Raw genomic sequence first — 23,923 nt, 5'->3', positions numbered from 1 at the left:
TGTGAAGAAACTACCGAAATGCAGGGAGATCATCTGTGATGGCAAAGTCCTGTGCCTGAAGTTGCTGCGTAGCCCTTATTGTACAATGACAGCCAATGTTGCTTGGGCGTTTATGTTCACAGGTGGTGTTTCACCAAGTATTACGCGGTAAATGGAGTCAATGGACTTTCATTGATCCATGCACATGTGCGTGTAGACCCTGTGTGTTGATATGCACAGGAAATAGATCGCAGCATGCTCTACTTCTCTGCGTACCACGCACATGAGGCCTAGACCCAATTCCCACGGACAGATTATTGCTGCAGAATTCGTGGTCAGACGCCCGCTGCAAATCCCGCAGCAATGTCTGTACATAGACATGCTATGTTAAAAGATTCTCCCCTGCCCCTGAGCAGAAATCAACTGACTTTTTTATTTTTTTTTTTATTCCCCCACCCCCCGATCGCGGGGAAGAATTGCAGCATCTTCTATTTTGTGCAGAAAATTGAACGGACGGCTTCCAATGCAGACAATGGAAGGCGTCTGTCCCAAGATACTTCAGCAGTGAGCACTGTGGAAGTATTGAGGGAATCCACGTCATGTGCTGCATGGCTTGCTGGCCTAGACTCTCACGGCAGATCCAGACAGGTGAGGATGAGGCCTCCGGGGGGCACCAGGTCTGATTCCGCTGCAATATATCACAGTCGGAATCCGACGCAGCTGTGGGCATGAGTCCTAAGGTCTCATGTCCACGGCACGCGGATCTCCACAGCGGATGCACTGCGAGTAACCATTAAATTATCGTGGATTGCATTTTTTTTTTTTTCGCGCGGATGTATGCGTACGCAACCCCACATTCCAGCCTTTTCCCCACCTCCGTATTTGATTTTAACCTTCAAATCCGCAGTGAATACCAAATGTATTCTCGGAAGCACTGCGGATTGTGAGCTCCCATAGAGATGAATAGAGCACATCTGAGCGTGATCCGCGGTAAAATGGAGCATGCTATGATTTATTATTCGCGCGTGCCATCTGCAAATCAAATAAAAACTAATCCACAGATGTTAAATGAAGTTTGTACGCCCGATGCTTCACTATTGGCGGCTTGATTTGCGGGTGCCACACGTGGATTCTGCAAATCAAATTTGCCCATGGACATTGGGCCGTATGCACGTAGTGGGTGGGGTGATTTTGAGATTTTGCTGTGATTTTTCAATGCAATTGTAGTAAAAACTGCAACTGCATAGGAAGCCAGAGCAAAAATGCAGTTTCTGGTGCAGTTTTTCCTGCTCCGCAACTGTCCTATGTGAATATGGCCTTTGGCCACTTTCACATGTCCGAGAAAATTGTGTGAGATTTGTGCATTGCGAGATGCACGAATATGAACCTCATTTTTTTTAAACCCTCTGATATAAAATCGCGGCATGTCCTATCTTTAGGCGTTCCCTTGGAACACCTCGCCCATTGTTTTCAATGGGGCCTGGAAAAGAATTGCAGGACGTGCGAGGTTTCCAATCGAAAAGAATGGGACACACTTGCTGATCCTACTTCCCTGAAGTGATGCGAGGCGTTTTTAATACGAAAACACTGCATATCTGCTATGAAATTGCACGATATCAAGACGAGTTTCGCGGCCCAATATCACACTCGCCCGTGTGAAATTGGCCTTATGGCACACTCACACATACGTTTACAAAATGTTGCAGTAAAACAATGGCGTTTTACTGCAATTTTGTGCTACATTCTGTAACGCTTGCTTCATTGTTTGACTATGTTTTTTAACACACCCCATTGTTCTGATGGGCGAGGAGGTCACTAACCACTTCATGACGCAGCCCTTTTTTTTCCATTTTCGTTTCCCCCCCCCCCCCCCCCTTAAAAAAAATCATAACCCCCTTATTTATCCATCTAAGTCGCTGTATGAGGGCTTGTTTTTTGCGGGACGAGTTGTAGTTTTTAATGGTGCTATTTAATGTACCATATAATGTACTGAAAAACTTTTAAAAAATTATAAGTGGAGTAAAATGGGGGAAAAAAACAACATTCCGCCATCTTTCAGTGCATCTTGTTTTTACGGCTCACAAACTAAAATAAAAGTGACCTGATAACTTTATTCAATGGGTCAGTATGATTATTATGATACCAAACTTGTATAGTTTTTTCTTTTTTACTCTACTTGTTTTTTTTTTTTTTCAAAGACATTTAATTTTTTTCAATTAATTTCTGCTGTCATTTTGTGCGCAATAACTTTTTTTATTTTTCCGTCGACGTAGTTCAGCAAGGGCTCATTTTTTGTGGGACATCCTGTAGTTTCCGATAGTAGCAATTTGGAATATATATGACTTTTTAATCGCTTTTTATTGCATTTTTTTGGGAGGCAGGGTGACTGAAAGTGCATTTCTGGCATTCTTTATTTTTTTTCTGGACGTTCACCATGCGGGAAAAATAATGTGCTACTTTGATAGATCGGACTTTTATTTTTATTTATTTTTTTAATTTTACGATTTTAGATTTTTTAATATTATGGCAAAAGGGGGATGATTCAAACTTTTATAACTTTTTTTTTTTTGACAATTAGAAAAACTATTATTTTTATTTTTTTTTAACTTTACTTTACTTTAAAGTCCCCCTGGAGGACTACAAACAGAGATGCTTTGATCGCTCCAGCAGTATGACGTAATGCTATTGCATTACATCATACTGCCATTTGACAGGCAGTCTATCAAGCCACCCCACGGGGATAGCTAAAAGGCCCCCGGCTGCCATGACACCTGTACGGCTCCCCCGATCTCACCGCGGGGGGGCGTGCAGGACCCTCGAACATTGTTGGGGGATTTAAATGCCGCTGTCAGGATTGACAGCGGCATTTGAAGGGGTAATAGCAGAACGGCTGATCGCGGCTATTGCCTGCGGGTGTCAGCTGTAAGACCTCTCTGCACACATACCCCGAAACTCTAGGACGTAAGTGTACGTCCTGGAGCGGGAAGGGGTTAAATAGTGCTAAAACACACAAAAATAGAGTAGGCAGTGCTCAAAAGTTGCAGCATTAGAAACACCGCGTTCAAATGCTGTTCTGCAAAGCCCCATTGAAATCAATGGGAGCATTGTACTGCAATTTGCGCAGCATTTCAAATACCATGGTAGTCGCGGTAAAAAGCAGGCTATGTGAGAGAAGCCTATGGCTGCCATCACACAGGTGTCAAAATCGCATGAGATTTGTGTGCGTAGCGCGACGCACAAAGATGAACCCCACTGTTTTGAATGGCGTCATACACATGAGTGATGTTTTCCTGCATGGCTATGCGATACGATGCTTGCAGGAATCAAATTACCGGCATGTTCTATCTTCCACCGGCCCCCGTGACTTAAATGGGGCCGTCGGTAGCATTGCGCTAAGTGCTAGGTGCACTCAACGCAATATGAGGTCTCCCATTGAAAACAATGGGAAAAACTTTGCAGTAATATGAGGCTGTTTTTGCCATGAAAACACTTTGCATCCTCGGGGAAGTCACGTGGTGGGGAGCGCGATATCAGGGTGGGATTCCCGATCTCCTATCCTGCTTACCTGTGTGGAGTTAGGCTTAGGGCATAACGGTCATGTTGTGTTTCTTTTTGCTGCTTCTACTTTGAAATTGAGGCAAAACATGGAGTTTTTTCTGTGACTTTGGATAAACTGAGGCATTTAGACACCATTTTACAATAACTGTAGTTAAAAATAAATAAACACGACCACACCATCTGAACAAACCCTTATAATTTTATGTTTGTGTTACCATATCTCTTTGCAAAGAAATTCAGACCCCCTATCAAACTAGTGGGTTTAATTTTTTTTTTTTTTTTTTTTTTTTTTTTTTTAATTCTTCTCTTCCCCCCTCCCCAAAGGACCTTTCACACGTTCTTTCAATTATGTTTTGACTAAAGAGCAGCAGCCCTTGTTTTCTTGACATATGGTAGTGCTTAAAACACTTGGCATAGGGATGCTGATTGCTGCAACCTGAATGCTCATGTCAGAAACATCCAGGACCAACCCTACATTGCCTGCCATTGTACTTCCAATAATATCTGCTCTTTACAATAGCCAACTGCCTGGTGCTCGTGCTGCTCGCTCACCTGGAAAGGGCGCAGGCCTCTGAGTAATTGTTTCTCATACTGCCACCATGACTGGTCCCTGTAAATCTGGCAAAGTTCCCAAATACTGTCAAAATGGGGGAAAATCACAGAGCAATCCCTGGGATTGGCTGAGAATACCCTCAGTCAATTCCCAAAGGTTTGGGGTATTTTTTGGTATCTTCATTTCCGCCACTTCCCTGAGGAATTAGTCTATCTCGTTTCTGAATACTCCTCCAGAGATGAGAGAAAATAATTGGCTGCAGCAGCCACATTTCCTATCCAGGAAGGACAGAGGTTGTGAGGCAATTAGGCAAAACCCATAATGGGTTTAATGGGTCGAAGTTCTGTCAAATTCAATCTTGGACAGAACTGCCGAACTTGAACCTTAAAATCGTCCATGTGAATAGTCCATGTAATGGGGGAAAAAAAAGGTACAAAAAATTGTAACAAGTGCTAATCTGGTGCAATTCTCAGACCAGAATAGCCCATTCAAATCAATGGGCGCATTAAAAAAAATCTAATGAACAGTCTTAACTTGGGATACAAGTGCCTCAACTTGCGAGCTTCTTGGGTTGCGAGCAGGCTCTCTCACAAATTTCTGTTCTGATTTTAAGAGCAGAAACTCTGGTTATGAGCCTGCTTCCGCAATCTGCTGGAGATGGGTGACGTCACTGCGCATGCGCAGTGCCACTGCCATCTCCAGGATCCTCAAATCAAATAATTGCTACTGCGTATGCGTGGTTACATCACAGCACGTGCATGGATGGACCTGCGAGCGAGCACGAGAGCTTATACTGGTATAAGCCCTTGGCCCGCAGTGCACATGCGTGTCACGTCAGAGCCTAGCGGCTCCCTGATTGGGTCTTCGCTGTGCCCAATCGGGGAGCTGTTGGGCTCTGAAGCGATGCGCATGCGCACTCAGCGGCTTATACCTACTAGTACAGTATGGTACTGTATAAGCTCTCGTGCCTGCTCACAGGTCCATCCTGTGCACACGCATGTGCGGTAGCAATTAAGCTTAAGCAGCATTTTTCACAGAAGTGTCTCCAGCAGCACACATGGGATATGTCTGGACATCCAAGCCCCTATGCAAAGCCACATAATCTGAGTCAGAGTCCATTACTCTCCACAAATGTCCCAGAATACTCTACAGTAATATAATGTCTGTGGCAGCATAACAGGTGCAGTAAAAAATATTTTTTTTATTCCTCCATAAAAGTGACATTCCAACCCATATGAGTCACTGTTTAAACAGCATTCAGCAGCACTCACTCCAAAATCCAGTTATGGAGAGATGGTAAACCTGCATGCCCTCAGAGGATTGGGTAACTGCGCATGCGTGTGGCATCAGAGCCTAGTGGCTCCCTGATTGGGTCTTCACCATGCCCGAGCACACGTGAGCGTATGCCAAAGTCCAGGAAAGTTTAAAAAAAAAAGAAATTACAGGACGTACAGTACTGTACACATAATTTTACAAGCAGATGGCCAGTACAGTTTAAACAGCATTCCCATTTAAAGAGCATCTACAGTACAAGAACATCAGCTTCTCCATATTTTCATGGATAGCTGTAGAGATGAGCGAGCGTACTCGCTAAGGCAAATTACTCAAGCGAGTATTGCCTTTTGCGAGTACCTGCCCGCTCGTCTCAAAAGATTCGAATGCCGGCGGGGGTGAGCAGTGAGTTGCAGGAGTGAGCAGGGGGGGAGCCGGGGAGAGAGAGATCTCCCGCCCTGCCCCCTGTTCCTCCCCGCTGCTCCCCGCCCCCCGCCGCCACCCGACTCTTTTAAGACGAGCAGGCAGGTACTCGCAAAAGGCAATACTCGCTTAAGTAATTTGCCTTAGCACGTGTGCTCACTCATCTCTACAGCTATCCATGAAAATATGGAGAAGCTGCTGATGGTGTGGGTGACCAAGAAGCAACTCGCAGGAGATACCGTGACGGAGAAGGAGCGAGCGATTTACACCGATCTGCTGTAGCGGACACCAGGCACATCAACAGACGAGGCATTGCGTGAGCCATTTAAAGCCAGTCGTGGCTGGTTTGAAAATTTGAAAGAGGCATTCACTCTGTCAGGCATGGTGAGGCAGACAGCTCGGATGTGAAGGCGGCTGATAATTGCCTCAAAACTTTTGCTGGAATTATAGCAGCTGAAGGATATGTTCCCCAGAAAGTTTTTAATTGTGACAAGACAGGACTCTTCTGGAAGAAGATGCTAAGGAGGACTTTCAGAACGGCAGAGGAGAAGAAGATGCCAGGCCACAAACCCATAAAAGATAGGCTAACTCTCGCAGAGTGCGCCAATGCAAGCTGCGACTGCAAGATTAAGATGCTGCTCGTTTATCATTCAGAAAACCCCAGAGCCTTTAAGTCACATAAGATTGTGAAAGAAAAACTGCCGGTTATGTGGAGGGCAAACTCGAGGGCCTGGGTCACCAGGCAGTTCTTTGTGGAGTGGGTGAGTTTGGTCTTTGGTCATGTCATCAAGAAATATCTCCAGGAAAATAACCTACCCCTGCAAGCTCTTCTTGTCCTTGACAATGCACCTGCTCACCCACTTAACCTTAAAGATGACAGAGTTCAGGTTTATAAAGGTTCTCTACCTTCCACCCAACACCACCCCTATCCTGCAGCCCATGGACCAACAGGTGATTTCTAATTTCAAGGATCTCTTCACCAAGCACTTGTTCCGACGATGCTTTGAGGTGACTGACAGCACAAACCTCACCATTCGAAAGTTCTGGAAAGACCACTATAACAATGTGATATGCTTCAGAATTATCCCTTTGCCCTGGCAGGGTGTTACAAAGAGGACCTTAACCTCTGCATGGAAGAAGCTGTAGCCTGAGGTTGTGTCTGAAACACACTTTGAAGTGGCAGTGGTGGAGGAACCCGAAGGGGCAGTGGTGGAGGAAATTGTATTCCTCGGCAAAACCATGGGCTTGGACATGGATGAAGATGACATCAACGAACTCATTGAGGGGCACTCCGAGAAACTGACAATGGAGTAGCTAAAGGAGCTACAAACGCAGAAGCACACAGAGGTTTTTCAGGAAGTGGGTGACGTGGACTTGGCGGAGGAGGTGATCTCTACAAGTGAGATAAAGGAAATGTTGGGAATATGGGAGAAACTTTCAGACTTTATTCAGAAGAAACACCCAGAAAAAGGTGCAACTGAGCATTTGATGGGGCTATTTAATGATACTTGCCTAACCCATTTCAGAAACATTCTAAATAGGAGGATGAAACAGAGCTCATTGGACAGCTTTTTATTGAAAACCCCTGGACATGAAAGTGAGGAAAGCGTGGCAAAGAAGGCAAAAATCAGCTAGCATTAAGGAGTATTTTGAAAGCAATTTTCGTGTAAATCTATGTAGGGAAACGGTTACTATTTTTAAAAATCACTCAGCATCTAGCAAGAAGAAAAACACAAATCCCTTACCTGAAGCGTTTTTTTGCTTTGTTTTTTTTAAGAGGTTTCAAGGTCCTTAACGCATCCCTACTAATAGCAATATCATAGTGAATAAGAATTAATGATCTGATAAGGATTAATGATGGCAATGTAATATTTTCCTTCACTGAGCACAAGTAGACCTCTTAAAAATGATGAGGGATGGAGACCTAAAGACCACTAGAGAGTTCCAGAGCTTTTTATTATGTAATAAAGATGCTTGCATTATATGTATAATTGGAAAAGCCTTTTACAAAAATAATGTTCAAAAATTATTTGTCATGTTTTTACACTTATTTTCATTCCTCTGTTTTAGAGAATGAATCCAAATTGGCTCTCGCAAAGATTACCTGGGACTCCACAAGTGTGAGTATTGATGTATTTTAAATGACTTCATCTCCCCCTTCCATAACAAACTGCTCCAAAAGAAATGTGATTGTGTTATTGTATGCATTATTGTACAGGTATTATATATATGTACATGGTTGGCCTTGTTCATTAGTGTGCAATTGTTCTCTGCAGCTGAAGACTGCTTATGGAAGTCTACAGACCCCCTATGTAGACACTAGCGGATATGCCTGGCTTTGACCCAAGTTAATTCGGTACAGGTATTTACCTGTTGTTCACACAGAAAATTTTATGAAGTGGTGGTTACTTTAGAGGAACCGAGGAATAAAATATGTACACACTTAGAGGAGGATTAGATTCTCCTCAGGATGCATGTACTGATGTCCCTCTGCAGAATGAGCCACCCCTTTCACTCTCTTCAATTAGGACTAGAGATGAGCGAACACCAAAATGTTCGGGTGTTCGTTATTCGGAACGAACTTCCCGTGATGCTCGAGGGTTCGTTTCGAACAACGAACCCCATTGAAGTCAATGGGCGACCAGAACATTTTTGTATTTCGCCGATGCTCGCTAAGGTTTTCATGTGTGAAAATCTGGGCAATTCAGGAAAGTGATGGGAATGACACAGTGACGGATAGGGCAGGCGAGGGGCTACGTGTTGGGCTGCATCTCAAGTTCACAGGTCCCACTATTAAGCCACAATACCGGCAAGAGTGGGCCCCCCCCCCTCCCAACAACTTTTACTTCTGAAAAGCCCTCATTAGCATGGCATACCTTTGCTAAGCACCACACTACCTCCAACAAAGCACAATCACTGCCTGCATGACACTCCACTGACACTTCTCCTGGGTTACATGCTGCCCAACCGCCCCCCCTCCCCCCCCCACAGCGCACACCAAAGTGTCCCTGGGCAGCCTTCAGCTGCCCTCATGCCACACCACGCTCATGTCTATTTAGAATTGCGTCTGCCATGACGAGGGACCGCAGGCACACACTGCAGAGGTTGGCACGGCTAGGCAGCGACCCTCTTTAAAAGTGGCGGAGCGATAGCCCACAATGCTGTACAGAAGCAATGAGAAATAGAATCCTGTGCCACCGCCATCAGGAGCTGCACACGTGGGCATAGCAATGGGGAACCTATGTGCCACACACTATTCATTCTGTCAAGGTGTCTGCATGCCCCAGTCAGACCGGGCTTTTTAATTCATAGACACAGGCAGGTACAACTCCCTATTGTGAAGTCCCTGTCGACCCACAGCATGGGTGGCTCCCTGGAACCCACCGGCGGTACACAGAAATATCCCATTGCATTGCCCAACACAGCTGAGGTAGTAATGTCGTGCTTAATGCAGGTGGGCTTCGGCCCACACTGCATGCCCCAGTCTGACTGGGGTTCTTTATAAGTGTACAGATGTAGTAAAAACTCCGTGTGCACCTACAGCATGGGTGGGTGCCAGGAAGCCACCGGCGGTACATAGAAATATCCCATTGCATTGCCCAACACAGCTGAGGTAGTAATGTTGTGCTTAACCCTTTCCAATCCAATTTGTATATGGTTTTCCTAGGGGGCTTACTCTTTTTCTGCTGTTATACAACGGCGCTATATGCTGGCTAAAGCCAGTACTGCATGAGCTGACACGTAGGATAGGCTCCGACAGCAGAGAGGCTGGCAATATACAGTAAGAGAACCCCGACGGACGTCTACCAACAACGGAGCTGTACAGCCTTAAACCCTAATGTCTTCACAGGTCACACAGTGGACTGGAAAGGGTTAATGCAGGTGGGTTTCGGCCCACACTGCATGCCCCAGTCAGACTGGGGTTCTTTACAAGTGGACACATGTAGGTTAAACTCCCTGTGGACCCACTGCCTGGGTGGGTGCCAGGAAGCCACCGGCGGTACATAGAAATATCCCATTGCATTGCCCAACACAGCTGAGGTAGTAATGTCGTGCGTAATACAGGTGGGCTTCGGCCCACACTGCATGCCCCAGTCAGACGGGTTCTTTAGAAGTGTACAGATGTATTAAAAACTCAGTGTGCACCTACAGCATGGGTGGCTCCCTGGAACCCACCGGCGGTACACAAAAATATCCCATTGCATTGCCCAACACAGCTGAGGTAACGTCAGCTGTAATGCAGGTGGCCTAAAAATTAATTTGATTACACTGTAGGCGAGGGCCCACAAAAATTGCTGTATCAACAGTACTAATGTACATCCCAAAAATTGGCCATGGCCAGCCAAGAGGGCAGGTGAAACCCATTAATCGCTTTGGTTAATGTGGCTTAAGTGGTAACTAGGCCTGGAGGCAGCCCAGTGTAACGAAAAATTGGTTCAAGTTAAAGTTCCAATGCTTTTAAGCGCATTGAAACTTATAAAAATTGTTCTGAAAAATTATTTGAGTGAGCCTTGTGGCCCTAAGAAAAATTGCCCGTTCAGCGTGATTACGTGAGGTTTCAGGAGGAGGAGCAGGAGGAGGAGGAGGAGGAATATTAGACACAGATTGATGAAGCAGAAATGTCCCCGTTTTGGATGGTGAGAGAGAACGTAGCTTCCATCCGCGGGTGCAGCCTACGTATTGCTTACGTATCGCTGCTGTCCGCTGGTGGAGAACAGAAGTCTGGGGAAATCCAGCCTTTGTTCATCTTGATGAGTGTTAGCCTGTCGGCACTGTCGGTTGACAAGCGGCTACGCTTATCTGTGATGATTCCCCCAGCCGCACTAAACACCCTCTCCGACAACACGCTAGCCGCAGGACAAGCAAGCACCTCCAGGGCATACAGCGCTAGTTCAGGCCACATGTCCAGCTTCGACACCCAGTAGTTGTAGGGGGCAGAGGCGTCACCAAGGATGGTCGTGCGATCCGCTACGTACTCCCTCACCATCCTTTTACAGTGCTCCCGCCGACTCAGCCGTGACTGGGGAGCGGTGACACAGTCTTGGTGGGGAGCCATAAAGCTGGCCAGGCCCTTAAAGACTGTTGCACTGCCTGGGATGTACATGCTGCTCGATCTACGCACATCCCCTGCTACCTTGCCCTCGGTACTGCGCCTTCTGCCACTAGCGCTGTCGGCTGGGAATTTTACCATCAGCTTGTCCGCAAGGGTCCTGTGGTATAGCAACACTCTCGAACCCCTTTCCTCTTCGGGAATCAGAGTGGGCAGGTTCTCCTTATACCGTGGATCGAGCAGTGTGTACACCCAGTAATCCGTAGTGGCCAGAATGCGTGCAACGCGAGGGTCACGAGAAAGGCATCCTAACATGAAGTCAGCCATGTGTGCCAGGGTACCTGTACGCAACACATGGCTGTCTTCACTAGGAAGATCACTTTCAGGATCCTCCTCCTCCTCCTCCTCCTCCTCCTCCTCAGGCCATACACGCTGAAAGGATGACAGGCAATCAGCCGGTGTACCATCAGCAGCGGCCCAAGCTGTCTCTTCCCCCTCCTCCTCATCCTCCTCATGCTGCTCCTCCTCCTCCTGTACGCGCTGAGAAATAGACAGGAGGGTGCCCTGACTATCCAGCGGCATACTGTCTTCCCCCGCCCCCGTTTCCGAGCGCAAAGCAGCTGCCTTTATGGTTTGCAGGGAATTTCTCAAGATGCATAGCAGAGGAATGGTGACGCTAATGATTGTAGCATCGCCGCTCACCACCTGGGTAGACTCCTCAAAATTACCAAGGACATGGCAGATGTCTGCCAACCAGGCCCACTCTTCTGAAAGGAATTGAGGAGGCTGACTCCCACTGCGCCGCCCATGTTGGAGTTGGTATTCGACTATAGCTCTACGTTGTTCATAGAGCCTGGCCAACATGTGGAGCGTAGAGTTCCACCGTGTGGGCACGTCGCACAGCAGTCGGTGCACTGGCAGCTTAAAGTGATGTTGCAGGGTGCGCAGGGTGGCAGCGTCCGTGTGGGACTTGCGGAAATGTGCGCAGAGCCGGCGCGCCTTTACGAGCAGGTCTGACAAGCGTGGGTAGCTTTTCAGGAAGCGCTGAACCACCAAATTAAAGACGTGGGCCAGGCATGGCACGTGCGTGAGGCTGCCGAGCTGCAGAGCCGCCACCAGGTTACGGCCGTTGTCACACACGACCATGCCCGGTTGGAGGCTCAGCGGCGCAAGCCAGCGGTCGGTCTGCTCTGTCAGACCCTGCAGCAGTTCGTGGGCCGTGTGCCTCTTATCGCCTAAGCTGAGTAGTTTCAGCACGGCCTGCTGACGCTTGCCCACCGCTGTGCTGCCACACCGCGCGACACCGACTGCTGGCGACATGCTGCTGCTAACACATCTTGATTGCGAGACAGAGGAGGAGGAGGAGGAGGAGGGTGCTTTAGTGGAGGAAGCATACACCTCCGCAGATACCACCACCGAGCTGGGGCCCGCAATTCTGGGGGTGGGTAGGACGTGAGCGGTCCCGGGCTCTGACTCTGTCCCAGCCTCCACTAAATTCACCCAATGTGCCGTCAGGGAGATGTAGTGGCCCTGCCCGCCTGTGCTTGTCCACGTGTCCGTAGTTAAGTGGACCGTGGCAGTAACCGCGTTGGTGAGGGCGCGCACAATGTTGCGGGAGACGTGGTCGTGCAGGGCTGGGACGGCACATCGGGAAAAGTAGTGGCGACTGGGAACTGAGTAGCGCGGGGCCGCCGCCTCCATGATACTTTTGAAGGACTCAGTTTCCACAACCCTATACGGCAGCATCTCAAGGCTGATGAATTTTGCTATGCGGACGGTTAACGTTTGAGCGTGCGGGTGCGTGGCGGCGTACTTGCGCTTGCGCTCGAACACTTGCGCAAGCGACGGCTGAACGGTGCGCTGAACTACACTGCTGGATGGGGCCGAGGACAGCGGAGATGAGGGTGTGGGTGCAGGCCATGAGGCGGTAGTGCCTGTGTCCTGAGAGGGGGGTTCCATCTCAGTGGCAGGTTGGGGCACAGGGGGAGAGGCAGGGGTGCAAACCGGAGGCGGTGAACGGCCTTCGTCCCACCTTGTGGGGTGCTTGGCCATCATATGTCTGCGCATGGTGGTGGTGGTGAGGCTGTTGGTGTTGGCTCCCCGGCTGAGCTTTGCGCAACAAAGGTTGCACACCACTGTTCGTCGGTCGTCAGGCGTCTCTGTGAAAAACTGCCAGACCTTAGAGCACCTCGGCCTCTGCAGGGTGGCATGGCGCGAGGGGGCGCTTTGGGAAACACTTGGTGGATTATTCGGTCTGGCCCTGCCTCTACCCCTGGCCCTGGCCACCGCACTGCCTCTTGCAACCTGCCCTGCTGATGCCCTTGACTCCCCCTCTGAAGACCTGTCCTCCTGAGTAAGCGTTGCACACCAGGTGGGGTCAGTCACCTCATCGTCCTGCTGCTCTTCCTCCGAATCCTCTGTGCGCTGCTCCCTTGGACTTACTGCCCTTACTACTACCTCACTGCAAGACAACTGTGTCTGATCGTCATCGTCCTCCTCACCCACAGAAAGTTGTTGAGACAGTTGGCGGAAGTCCCCAGCCTCTTCCCTCGGACCCCGGGAACTTTCGCATGGTTGGGCATCAGTGACGATAAACTCCTCTGGTGGGAGAGGAACCGCTGCTGCCCAATCTAAGCAGGGGCCCGAGAACAGTTCCTGGGAGTGTTCCCGCTCCTGAGCAGGTGTCATTGTAGTGGAGTGAGGAGGCTGGGAGGAAGGAGGAGCAGCAGACAGAGGATTCGGATTTGCAGCAGTGGACGGCGCAGAACTGCGTATTGACGATAGGTTGCTCGAAGCACTTTCTGCCATCCAGGACAGGACCTGCTCACACTGCTCATTTTCTAATAACCGTCTCCCGCGTGGACCCATTAATTGGGCGATGAATGTGGGGACGCCAGAAACGTGCCTCTCTCCTAATCGCGCAGCAGTCGGCTGCGACACACCGGGATCAGGAGCTCGGCCTGTGCCCACACCCTGACTTGGCCCTCCGCGTCCTCGGCCGCGTCCACGTCCTCTAGGCCTACCCCTACCCCTCAGCATGCTGTATTACTAGTGATTTGATTTCACAGGCAGGAAATAAATTGGCGCAAGACTGCAGGCCAAATATAATTTTTTCCCTTTTTGGAAAACGAAAGGCCCCACTGCCTCTAGTGAATGAATAATCTAAGTTTAATAACTGTGCTGTGTCCCTGCTAATGTGTCACAGAACGTGAGGGTAGCAGAGTTATTATAACTCTGGCAGAGCAGGTATTTTTTTTCCCAATTAAGGAAAGCAAATGGCGAAGCCAGCAGTAAAGCGTAGCTGGGTGCGTATGATTTAGCAATGTTTTTCACGCAGCTCACACGTGTCCACCGCCCGTAAGGACGGACAGAGGATGGACAAATAGATTTGTTTCCACTTGTTTTTCCACCAAAAGGCAGCACTGCGTATATTCAATGAACATGAGAAGTTTAATAACTGTGCTGTGTCCCTGCTAATGTGTCACAGAACGTGAGGGTAGCAGAGTTATTATAACTCTGGCAGAGCAGGTATTTTTTTTCCCAATTAAGGAAAGCAAATGGCGAAGCCAGCAGTAAAGCGTAGCTGGGTGCGTATGATTTAGCAATGTTTTTCACGCAGCTCACACATGTCCACCGCCCGTAAGGACGGACAGAGGCTGGACAAATAGATTTGTTTCCACTTGTTTTTCCACCAAAAGGCAGCACTGCGTATATTCAATTAACATGAGAAGTTTAATAACTGTGCTGTGTCCCTGCTAATGTGTCACAGAACGTGAGGGTAGCAGAGTTATTATAACTCTGGCAGAGCAGGTATTTTTTTTCCCAATTAAGGAAAGCAAATGGCGAAGCCAGCAGTAAAGCGTAGCTGGGTGCGTATGATTTAGCAATGTTTTTCACGCAGCTCACACGTGTCCACCGCCCGTAAGGACGGACAGAGGCTGGACAAATAGATTTGTTTTCACTTGTTTTTCCACCAAAAGGCAGCACTGCGTATATTCTATGAATAATAACTGTGTTGTGGCCCTGCCTATACAATTCTTTCCCTGCAGTATCAATGGAGGGTGGAATGCTCTGCAGAGGCGATTTTGAGAAGCCCAAAAAAAATGCAGCACAGCTAACAGCAGCCTGGACAGTACTGCACACGGATAAATATGGCCCTAGAAAGGACCGTTGAGGTTCTTGAAGGCTACACTCACTCCTAACACTCTCCCTGCCTATGCAGCACTTCTGTCCCTAATGCCAGGTGCAACGCTCTGCAGAGCCGATTTTGAGAAAAAAAAAATGCCACTGCTAACAGCAGCCAACACACAGCTATCAGTGGCCCTAATAAGGACCTTTGGGGGGTCTTGAAGCCTACACTAACTACCAATTCTTTCCCTACAGCAGCTCCGGTATAAACAGCACTGTCCCTCATCTAACTCACCAGGCATCTGAGGCGAGCCGCGGGAGGGGCCGACTTTTATATTAGGCGAACACCTGATCTCGCCAGCCACTCACAGCAGGGGGGTGGTATAGGGCTTAAACGTTGCAGGGGGAAGTTGTAATGCCTTCCCTGTCTTTCAATTGGCCAGAAAAGCGCGCTAACGTCTCAGGGAAGGAAGTGAAAGTAACCAGAACACCGCATGGTGTTCGTTACGAATAACGAACATCCCGAACACCCTAATATTCGCACGAATATCAAGCTCGGACGAACGCGTTCGCTCATCTCTAATTAGGACCTAAAGAATGCTTGCACCAAATTTCACGCTTGTACGACACCAAGAAGTTACATTACATAGGGGTGCACTTACTTTTGCAATTGGCATTGAATAATCTAGTTGGGACCCTTTTACTTTTCTTATTTAGGACCTAAAGAATGCTTGTGCCAAATTTCATGTTTGTTCTACACCATGAAGTTAGAGAATTAGTGGCGAGTGAGTGAGGGCTTTTTTTGTTATACAACTGCTGAAGTTCTTCATTTAGGAATCAGCATTTTTCAACTCCAGTCCTCGGGGACCCCCTGTATGGCACAGGTGATGTAATTATTGTCGGCGCCTCAGACATTGTCACAGGTGTTCTTGCTATAGAATATCCTGAAAACATGACCTGTTGGGAGCCCGTGGGAACTGAAGTTAAGAAACACTGCTTAAGTGATCAGTAGGCGTCTCCGTACCCAGACAAATAACCAAAACTTTTGACATGTGCCTATGAAAGTTTTACCACAGTGCAGTTACTATTTAAAATAGGCCTATGTTCTTTGCAAAGTGAATACTAATTTTTTTTTAAATTTTTTTGAAAGCTCTTAGAAACTCCCCTCTGCCTCCAAAAAATGTTCAAGGGACTTATAGAAATTGGCAGACTTGCAGAAATGTGTGCACTTATACAATTAATTGGAGCTGGACTTGCACACATTTCTGTTACTAAAAATCAGTTCCATTCATTTTTGAGAAGTCTGCTTGATTTCTGCAACAAAATCTGCTGTGTGTGAATGTTTCCTTAGAGCCACTTGCATCCAGCAGAAATGTTCAGGCCATTGCATAATTCAACCTGTATGCCTGCCAAACTTACAGGTAATTGTTTCCATAGATTGCTACATGATAAGTTCTTGGGAACATCGTGGTCCCGACTCATTTTAAATAAATTAGGACATTTTATGTTGGCATGTGCTAATTGCTATTTCCTGGAGAAACTCCTATTTTTCTTTCTATGTATGCAGGCATTCATGACTAAGGAAAAAAATAATTAGTGATAAATAAGGACACTCTTAGGCCGGCTGCGCACCACGGGTCACATTCCACATGCTGAATCCGACTCTGTGCCCACCCAACGTTCACCTGTACTCTTTGAATCTGTACTGCAGATGGTCCGCATGGTGAGCCATCAGACATGCACAGTACAGATTTTTTATTTTTTTTTTATCTCTGCTTTTCCCACGTCATCGACTAGCGATGACGCAGCATCTGCGACCTTTCAGCAATGCAATTGCAGAAGGGCCACAGATCGGATTGTTTCCACTGACTTCAATGGAAGCCGTTCATGCGGAATCTACACAGAGTCGCAGCGTGCTACAATTTCTCCTCTGCAAGTGGAAAATCACAATCTATTTCCACTCGTGTAGAGGAAATGTAGGAAATCGTGTTTTGCCATAGCAATTTATGGGCAGTATTTGCTGCGGAATCCAGAGACAGGTGCTCGATCCATATTCCGCAATGCAAATCCACTTGTGTGTAGGTGGCCTTAGTGACATGGGTTAAACCTTTATTAACATTTCAAATGGCACAACATTTTGATTAAAAACATAACTGTTAGACCCCATTTACACTGACCGATAATCGCTCAAACGATAGTTTGAGTGACAGTTTTGCGCGATCATCTTTGCATAGTCAATAGTAGCTAAGTAGCTACTTAAGAGCTATGCAGGCAGAGCGGGAAACCGCCGCTATAGCTCGGTGAACAATACAGCTGTTTTGCACAAGCAAACAGCTGTATTGTTCTCCGTGATTACAGTTTGCATCCTGCTGTGAACTACCAGCAGGACGCAAGCTGAAAGAATCTTATCAGTGCTGCCGACTGTGATAACAGCCTGCACTTCTGATAAGAGCATCACTCAATTCAAGAAAACTAGAATTGAGCGAGGAAAGACTCGTGCACGAAAACTGCACGATGTCTGTGCATTCAGATGCAACAGTTATCACTCAAAAGATGGCTTTGAGCGAATTTTGAGTGAGAATCGTAGTGTCTAAATGGGCCTTAAGGCCCAAAAGAGATGCAGTCATAAAGTGTGTACCTCGGAAATTCAATCAGCCAACCTCTTACAATCAGCTTTTACCTATCCGATTCCCAGCAACTGACCCTGTAAGCTGCTTCAGAGCCCAGATACCACTATGCAGCCTTCGTAGCCACACCAATCTGACATGAATGTGAGCTATAAGAACCCAATATCTCACCTATGAACACTAAACTTTTTTTGAAGGCTGTTACAAGCTGAAAGCGAGATGAGGTACCAAAACTGGGTCACACTGCTTTAAACACATCAAAACAAGTGGCTGGACAGAACTCTCCAGACAGATTAAACCCCACACCTCATCTGATTTTGTTTTTGACTTTTCAAGTCAACAAAAGACACCTTATCAACTCTGAACATCCTCATTCTCCAAGCCTTCCATCCTGTCTACCAGCTTATCCACTTGGAATGCACCAAAAAAAGGCTACAGAAAGTTAATTTTGAAGGTCTTGCCTTATAACTGGATGAGCATACACACAGAAGTGCTTCTGCCAATGGCACTAACAACATAAACAAGTCCGGATGCCTCTGTTTTCTGCAGGAAACTGCCACCCTGCATTTCTTTCTTTTTTTTTTTTTTCTGGACAAATTCCTGAAAAATCATGGACAGTAAACGTTTATACAGACAGATGGAAAACTATAATAAATGATAGTTAAGTGATAATGTTCATAGGTCAGATGCTGGTATAAAGTCATTACCAACATTTACTGTGAGCTATAAAATGATAATTACAGACATAATCTACTACCAGTCTCAAAAAAATTCACAGAAGCAGCTATCTTTTTTTTTTTCTTTTTCTTTTCACGGATGCCAAAAAAAAGTGCCCTGTTCAGACCATCCAGGAATTTCTTGACTGTTGGCAACCCAGCTTTGTGACTCAAAAATCCTCGCCTGTAAGCATGCATTGCCTGCCTAACCACAAACAACTTGGTAAAATGCGGTAAATCCTGTAATTTAAACAAAAAAGCTTGGACTACTATCTTCTTGCCAATCGTAGTCACAAATGCACCCTCCATAACTGAAATCCCAATATAAAAAGCATCTGTAGTTCCTCCACTAACCCACCTATACCAGTGAATCAACATAACACATCCCATTTATTCTATACAGACCTGTATCCATCTCACATTCAGTAGTTCAGCCTATTGCCCCCACAATGTTGATCCAGAGGAAGGCAAAAAAAGCAATGAGGTAGAAGCAATTTTTCTCATTTAAGGAAAAAGAATTCCTTCCTGAATCCAAGTCTGGCAATCCGCATGATCTCTGGATCAACAACCCTACTGAAGTAATTAGGGACTTTAACATATATTGTAACACTCATGATGGGCCTAACACATACCTCAACCATTATACTCACAATGTACAAGCGTATTGAAAACACAGGAATGGAGAACGGCTTAACCAACGCCTGAGCTAGGGTTTCGCCCATTTGCTTTATCAGGTGATGATGTGTACTATATACAGACTTAAATACTTGGTTGCAAAGAACACATGACTTCACATACAATAACCTGTTACAACATAAATTACAAGGATATATATCCTGCCAGAGGCATAACTTGAAGCTCCTGGGCCCCAATGCAAAACCTGTAACAGGGCCCTCAACTATAACGCTTTATTCATAGTGCTGGGCTCCCTATATGGAGAGGAGAGGCCTTATGGGCCCCCTAAGGATCCTGGGCCCGGGTGCAACCACATCCCCTATAGTTTTGCCCATGCATCCTACTATCATCATAAGAACAGTCTTTAATTTTTGACAGGTCTGGTTGACATATTGCAGCTCCCATGGACTTGATAAAATACAGTATTAATTTATAGGACACACCAGATGATAAGACGCACCCCCATTTTAGAGGGGGAAAATACGGGAAAAAATATTGAACTTGCCCAGGGACAGTGTAGGAGATAATGCCGGGTGACGGTGCAGGAGGGGCAGCAGAGCTCTAAAACAGCAGAGCTCAGTGTCACAGTGGCGCTTGTCCGACAGGAAGAAGGAAAAAAGCAGATTGGTGGAGGCGGGGAATCGGCAGCAGTTCCACCGGAGCTCACCACCAATCACCGGAATGTGTGGGGAGGAGAGAAAACTGGTAAGTTATTGCACATTTGTTGCCGTGATCCTGAGTTTGTGAGACCACGATTTGTAGTTCTCTGCAAGGCTGCATTCCAGTGCAATAGCCTTTATTCCCAGAATTTTCCCTGCCATTGCTGGGCCTTTCTGGTGCTAAACACTGAAAAATCTGTTGAATTGTTTTGCAATAACTTTAGAACCTCAGAGGCCTACGCAGAAAAAGGATCCTCTAAATGAAATACTGAAATAACTAATATGAGATAGCAGCCCCCCTGCCGTTGGCAAACAAACATCTACAAAATATTGCTCATCCCACAGGCAAGATTGAAAATGAAAGCTCTCTAGGTGAACGACTAATGATGATTGAAAAGCTGCCTTAATATTTTTTGCCAACAGGGAACCATGAACTTTCCAACTCCTGAACCCAAGCAATAGCCATATGAAATGATGTGTATGATACCAAACAGAGAATTAATCAATGCCATAATTAATTGATGACTCTGTGGAAAATGACAGATGGTGGATCATTCTATATTTACCGTGCTCCTTTATTTTTAGCACCACACCCAGGAGAGAGAATTTCAAATTAGCACAGGTTGGACCTCAAAAATTCCTGCACAGTCCGTAAAAGTGGGGGACCTTGTTTCAATGTTCGTGGGAAAAAAAAGTCTTTTTTTTTTTTTTTTTTTTTTTTTTTTTTTTTTTACAAAGCTGCTGGTACTTGAGCAGGTCAATGTAATATGTACTAAAGGACACTGCTCTCTCCTAGTTCTCCTTCAACCTATCTAACTGTTACTTCAGTGTCTCCTTTTCTGGATCTACCTCTTCTCCCAGGGCTCGGTCCTTGGCCCCCTCCTTTCCATCTATACAGCCCCTATTGGACAAACCATCAGGAGTTTTGGCTTTCAGTACCAGCTCTATGCTTACAACACCTAGTTATACACCTTCTCCTGTAACATTTCTGCACCATTCCTCCAGAACGTCACCAACTGTCTGTCCGCTGTCTATAAAGCCTGGTTTAGATGCAACGATTATTGCTCAAAAGATGTCTTTTGAGCAACTTTTGAGCGATAATTGTTGTGTGCATTTACAGGGCAAGGTGATCGCTCAAACGTTGAGCGATCACCTTGCGCTCCGATCGGGGTACGCAGAAGACAAGTGGGCCACTTGTCTTCTGCATCCAGCTGTTCTCTGCTCGGAGCGGTCAGCTGTTATACAGCTGAGCGCACCGAGCGGGTTTTGCAGAACACAGCTGAAGTGCTGTGTTCTTTAGGCTGAGTTCACACTGGGCGTATTCCCGGTGGAAATCCCGTAGTTTGGCCGCAGCAAAAACCGTGAGATTTCCGCCGGCAGAACCCCCGCGGAAAAATCCGCGGCTTTGACAAGATAAATAGACATGCTGCATATTCTGAAACCGCGGCTGCCGCAGCCGCGGTTCCAGCCTGACTTACCGCAGTGGATTGGCCGTCCCATGTGGACGAGATTTCTGAGAAATCTCGTCCACATGGCTGGCTAATCCCGAGATTAGCGGCCGCGGGCGGATTTGCCGCGGCAAAATTCCGCGCAGAATTTCTGTGGCAAATCCGCCCTGTGTGAACCCAGCCTTATACCCCGGCTGTGTTGACGGAGTGCTCAGCTGGTATACAGCTGTGCGCGCCATGCAGAATATGAAGAACACAGCTGGACCACTGTGTACTTCGTACCCTGGCTGTGTTCATGGAGTGGGATACTGTTGAAACAATCCTATCAGCTGTGTCCCGCTGTGAACTCCTGATAAGACTGGTCTTTCTCTTTCAGCGTACTGAAAGACAAAGATCAGCAACTGGTTCATGAAAACTGCATGATGACAGTGCAGTTAGACACAACGATTCTTGCTCAAGACTGCTTTAAGTAGTTTTTTTTTTTTTTTTCTTTTTTTTTTTTTTTTTTTTTTGAGAATCGTTTTTTTAAACCAGCCCTAACACTATGTTCTCTCTACCTAAAACTCAGCCTCTCAAAAACTGACCACCTGGTGTTTCCACCGACCTCATCCTGACATCTCCATCTCAGTGTGTGGCGCCACCATAACTCTCAGACAGCACGCCCGCTGCCTTGGGGTCATATTTGACTGTGATCTCTCTTTCACCCCCTACATCCAATCTCTAGCCCAAACATGTCAGCTGCACCTCAAGAACATCGCAAGAATCTGCCCTTTTCTAACCGTGGACACACTAAAAATGCTCACTGTTGCCCTCGTCCATCTCTGCCCATTATTGCAGCTCACTACTGAGCAGCCTCCACCACACCAGATTCGCCCCCCTCCAATCCATCCTGAATGCGGCAGTCTCTTCCTGTCCAGTTGCTACTCGAACACCCCTGCCGTGTGCCTGTCACTGCACTGACTGCCTATCAAATATACAATTCAATCTCACCACCTTCATCCACAAAGCTCTCCACCGCACCTCACATTACCTCCCTCATCTCAATCCACCACCCAGCCCACGCACTCCGCTACTAAAATCCTATTAAGAGCTCCTTTAATTCGAACGTCTCATTCCCACCTCCAAGACTTCTCCAGGGCAGCACCAGTCCTCTGGAATGCGCTACCCAAAACTATCCAGGCAATCCCTGACCCACAAAACTTCAGATGAGCCCTAAAAACGCACCTCTTCAGGGAAGCATACCATATCTCCTAAACCAAACCCCTCTATACTCCGCCTGATAACATGCTCCCTGTTCCGCTTGCTGCAATCCCTGCTAGCCGTAATCAACCGCCCCCCTGTAGTTATACTGATTCAGCCACTATACGGTTTATTTCTGACTATTGCCTATGTGTATCGCAAAAATTACTTTCAAGCTCGTCATACGGTGCACATCTCTGGCCCCTTTACCTTCTGTATCACCCCATTATTTGTAGTATGTAAACTCGTTGTAGCAGGACCCGCACCCCTATTGTTTTGGTCAATCGATTACTATATGTAACAGTGGTTTTTGTATATTTGTTTTTTGTATCTGTTCTCCCCTATTTTGTAAGCGCTACGGAATATGTTGGCCCTATATGAATTTATTATTATTTGTAATTATCATTTTGCAGCGCACAGTAAATACTAGTAATAAGTTTGTATTAGTATACTAAGTTATAAACCAGTATCACTTATAATATTTATTATGGTTTTCCAATCTGCCCATAAAAAATGTTTGTCTGTGATTTTTGGATAAATTGTTCAAAAAGAAAGAAGAAAAAAAAAATCTGATTGGCAACTCTGTTTCCTGCCCTTGGTCCACTAGAGTTACTAATCCTATCTAATAGTTAGCCGGTATAAACCTAGACGAGACTAAAAATGCCCCATATTTATCACAGTGGTCAGTGTTGGATGATCAATTTGGTGCATCGTTATACAATTGGACAAACGAGTCTAAAACCTATTGGTTGGCTTGGTGTGTGACACAATTGTGGTAGATATTATTGAATTAGTCATACTCCTTGTCAAGTGAGATGCAGTGGATTATACTTTTGGTTGCATTGGCATCAAAAATAGGTCTAAAACTTGATATGACATTCTACACCAGAAATGTACAAAATGTTGCTGCTCTTAATGACCTGGATCTAGATGCAATCCTATTACTAAATCTGCCCTATTGGTTCTTGGCTGCCAAAACCAGTCTAAGCTGGGTACGTTAACCTGCGCTTCTCATGCACTAAGCATTAATAGCTAACCTATAAGACGTTGTACTAGGCTGTGTACATTTTTCGCATGTCCGTGATCTCGACAGAGAAACTGAAATAGCTCTTTTTTGCTCCTCTGGTATTTCAGCTCAGACTACATTAACTTGTTGGTCAACTTGTAATAAGAAAACACATGGGAACATAGTAATCTCAGGCCAGTCTCTCCCACACTAATCAATGGTGCAGGTGATGTCAAATATTAATTTGTCTGCTTGTACATTTGATTGCCACCTACTTTCTTTAATCATGTCTAATTGGTAGCATTCCTACCATTGATATGTGTTTGCCTAATCACCCCGGAAGCTGTTTTATATATTTTTCATTAAAGGATGCCATTAAATGTCAGAATGTAATCTAAAAAATCTGACTGCATTATTAAAGCCTGTTTGATGACGTGTTTACAGACTCAAAATATCTGCTTGTCCTGACCTCCCCTCCATTTCCTGACTAAGACTCTGTCTAGACCCTCCAGTAACTGCATTCTAGAACCCTGTCAGTACGAGCTTCTGCTCATGTAACGACTGTGGATGTGGAACTACTGTGTCAACCT

General features: G+C 46.3%; 1 protein-coding gene across 3 annotated transcripts in view; it reads left to right on the top strand.

Annotated features, from left to right (window-relative positions):
- The window catches only part of KCNJ5 (potassium inwardly rectifying channel subfamily J member 5), a 116,436-nt gene that overhangs the window by 371 nt on the left and 92,142 nt on the right, over window positions 1-23,923 (top strand). For all 3 annotated transcript variants that reach the window (XM_066607247.1, XM_066607246.1, XM_066607245.1), the window contains exon 2: window positions 7,856-7,905. In XM_066607247.1, coding sequence (XP_066463344.1) covers window positions 7,859-7,905 — 47 coding nt within the window. In that variant the 5' untranslated portion in view covers window positions 7,856-7,858. The remainder of the gene's footprint in view (window positions 1-7,855; window positions 7,906-23,923) is intronic.

The sequence above is a fragment of the Eleutherodactylus coqui genome, chromosome 6 (genome assembly GCF_035609145.1).
Source record: "Eleutherodactylus coqui strain aEleCoq1 chromosome 6, aEleCoq1.hap1, whole genome shotgun sequence".
Classification (NCBI taxonomy): Eukaryota; Metazoa; Chordata; class Amphibia; order Anura; family Eleutherodactylidae; genus Eleutherodactylus; species Eleutherodactylus coqui.
The sequence above is the reverse complement of the archived record's forward strand: the minus strand, read 5'-3'. Positions and strand labels throughout refer to the sequence as shown.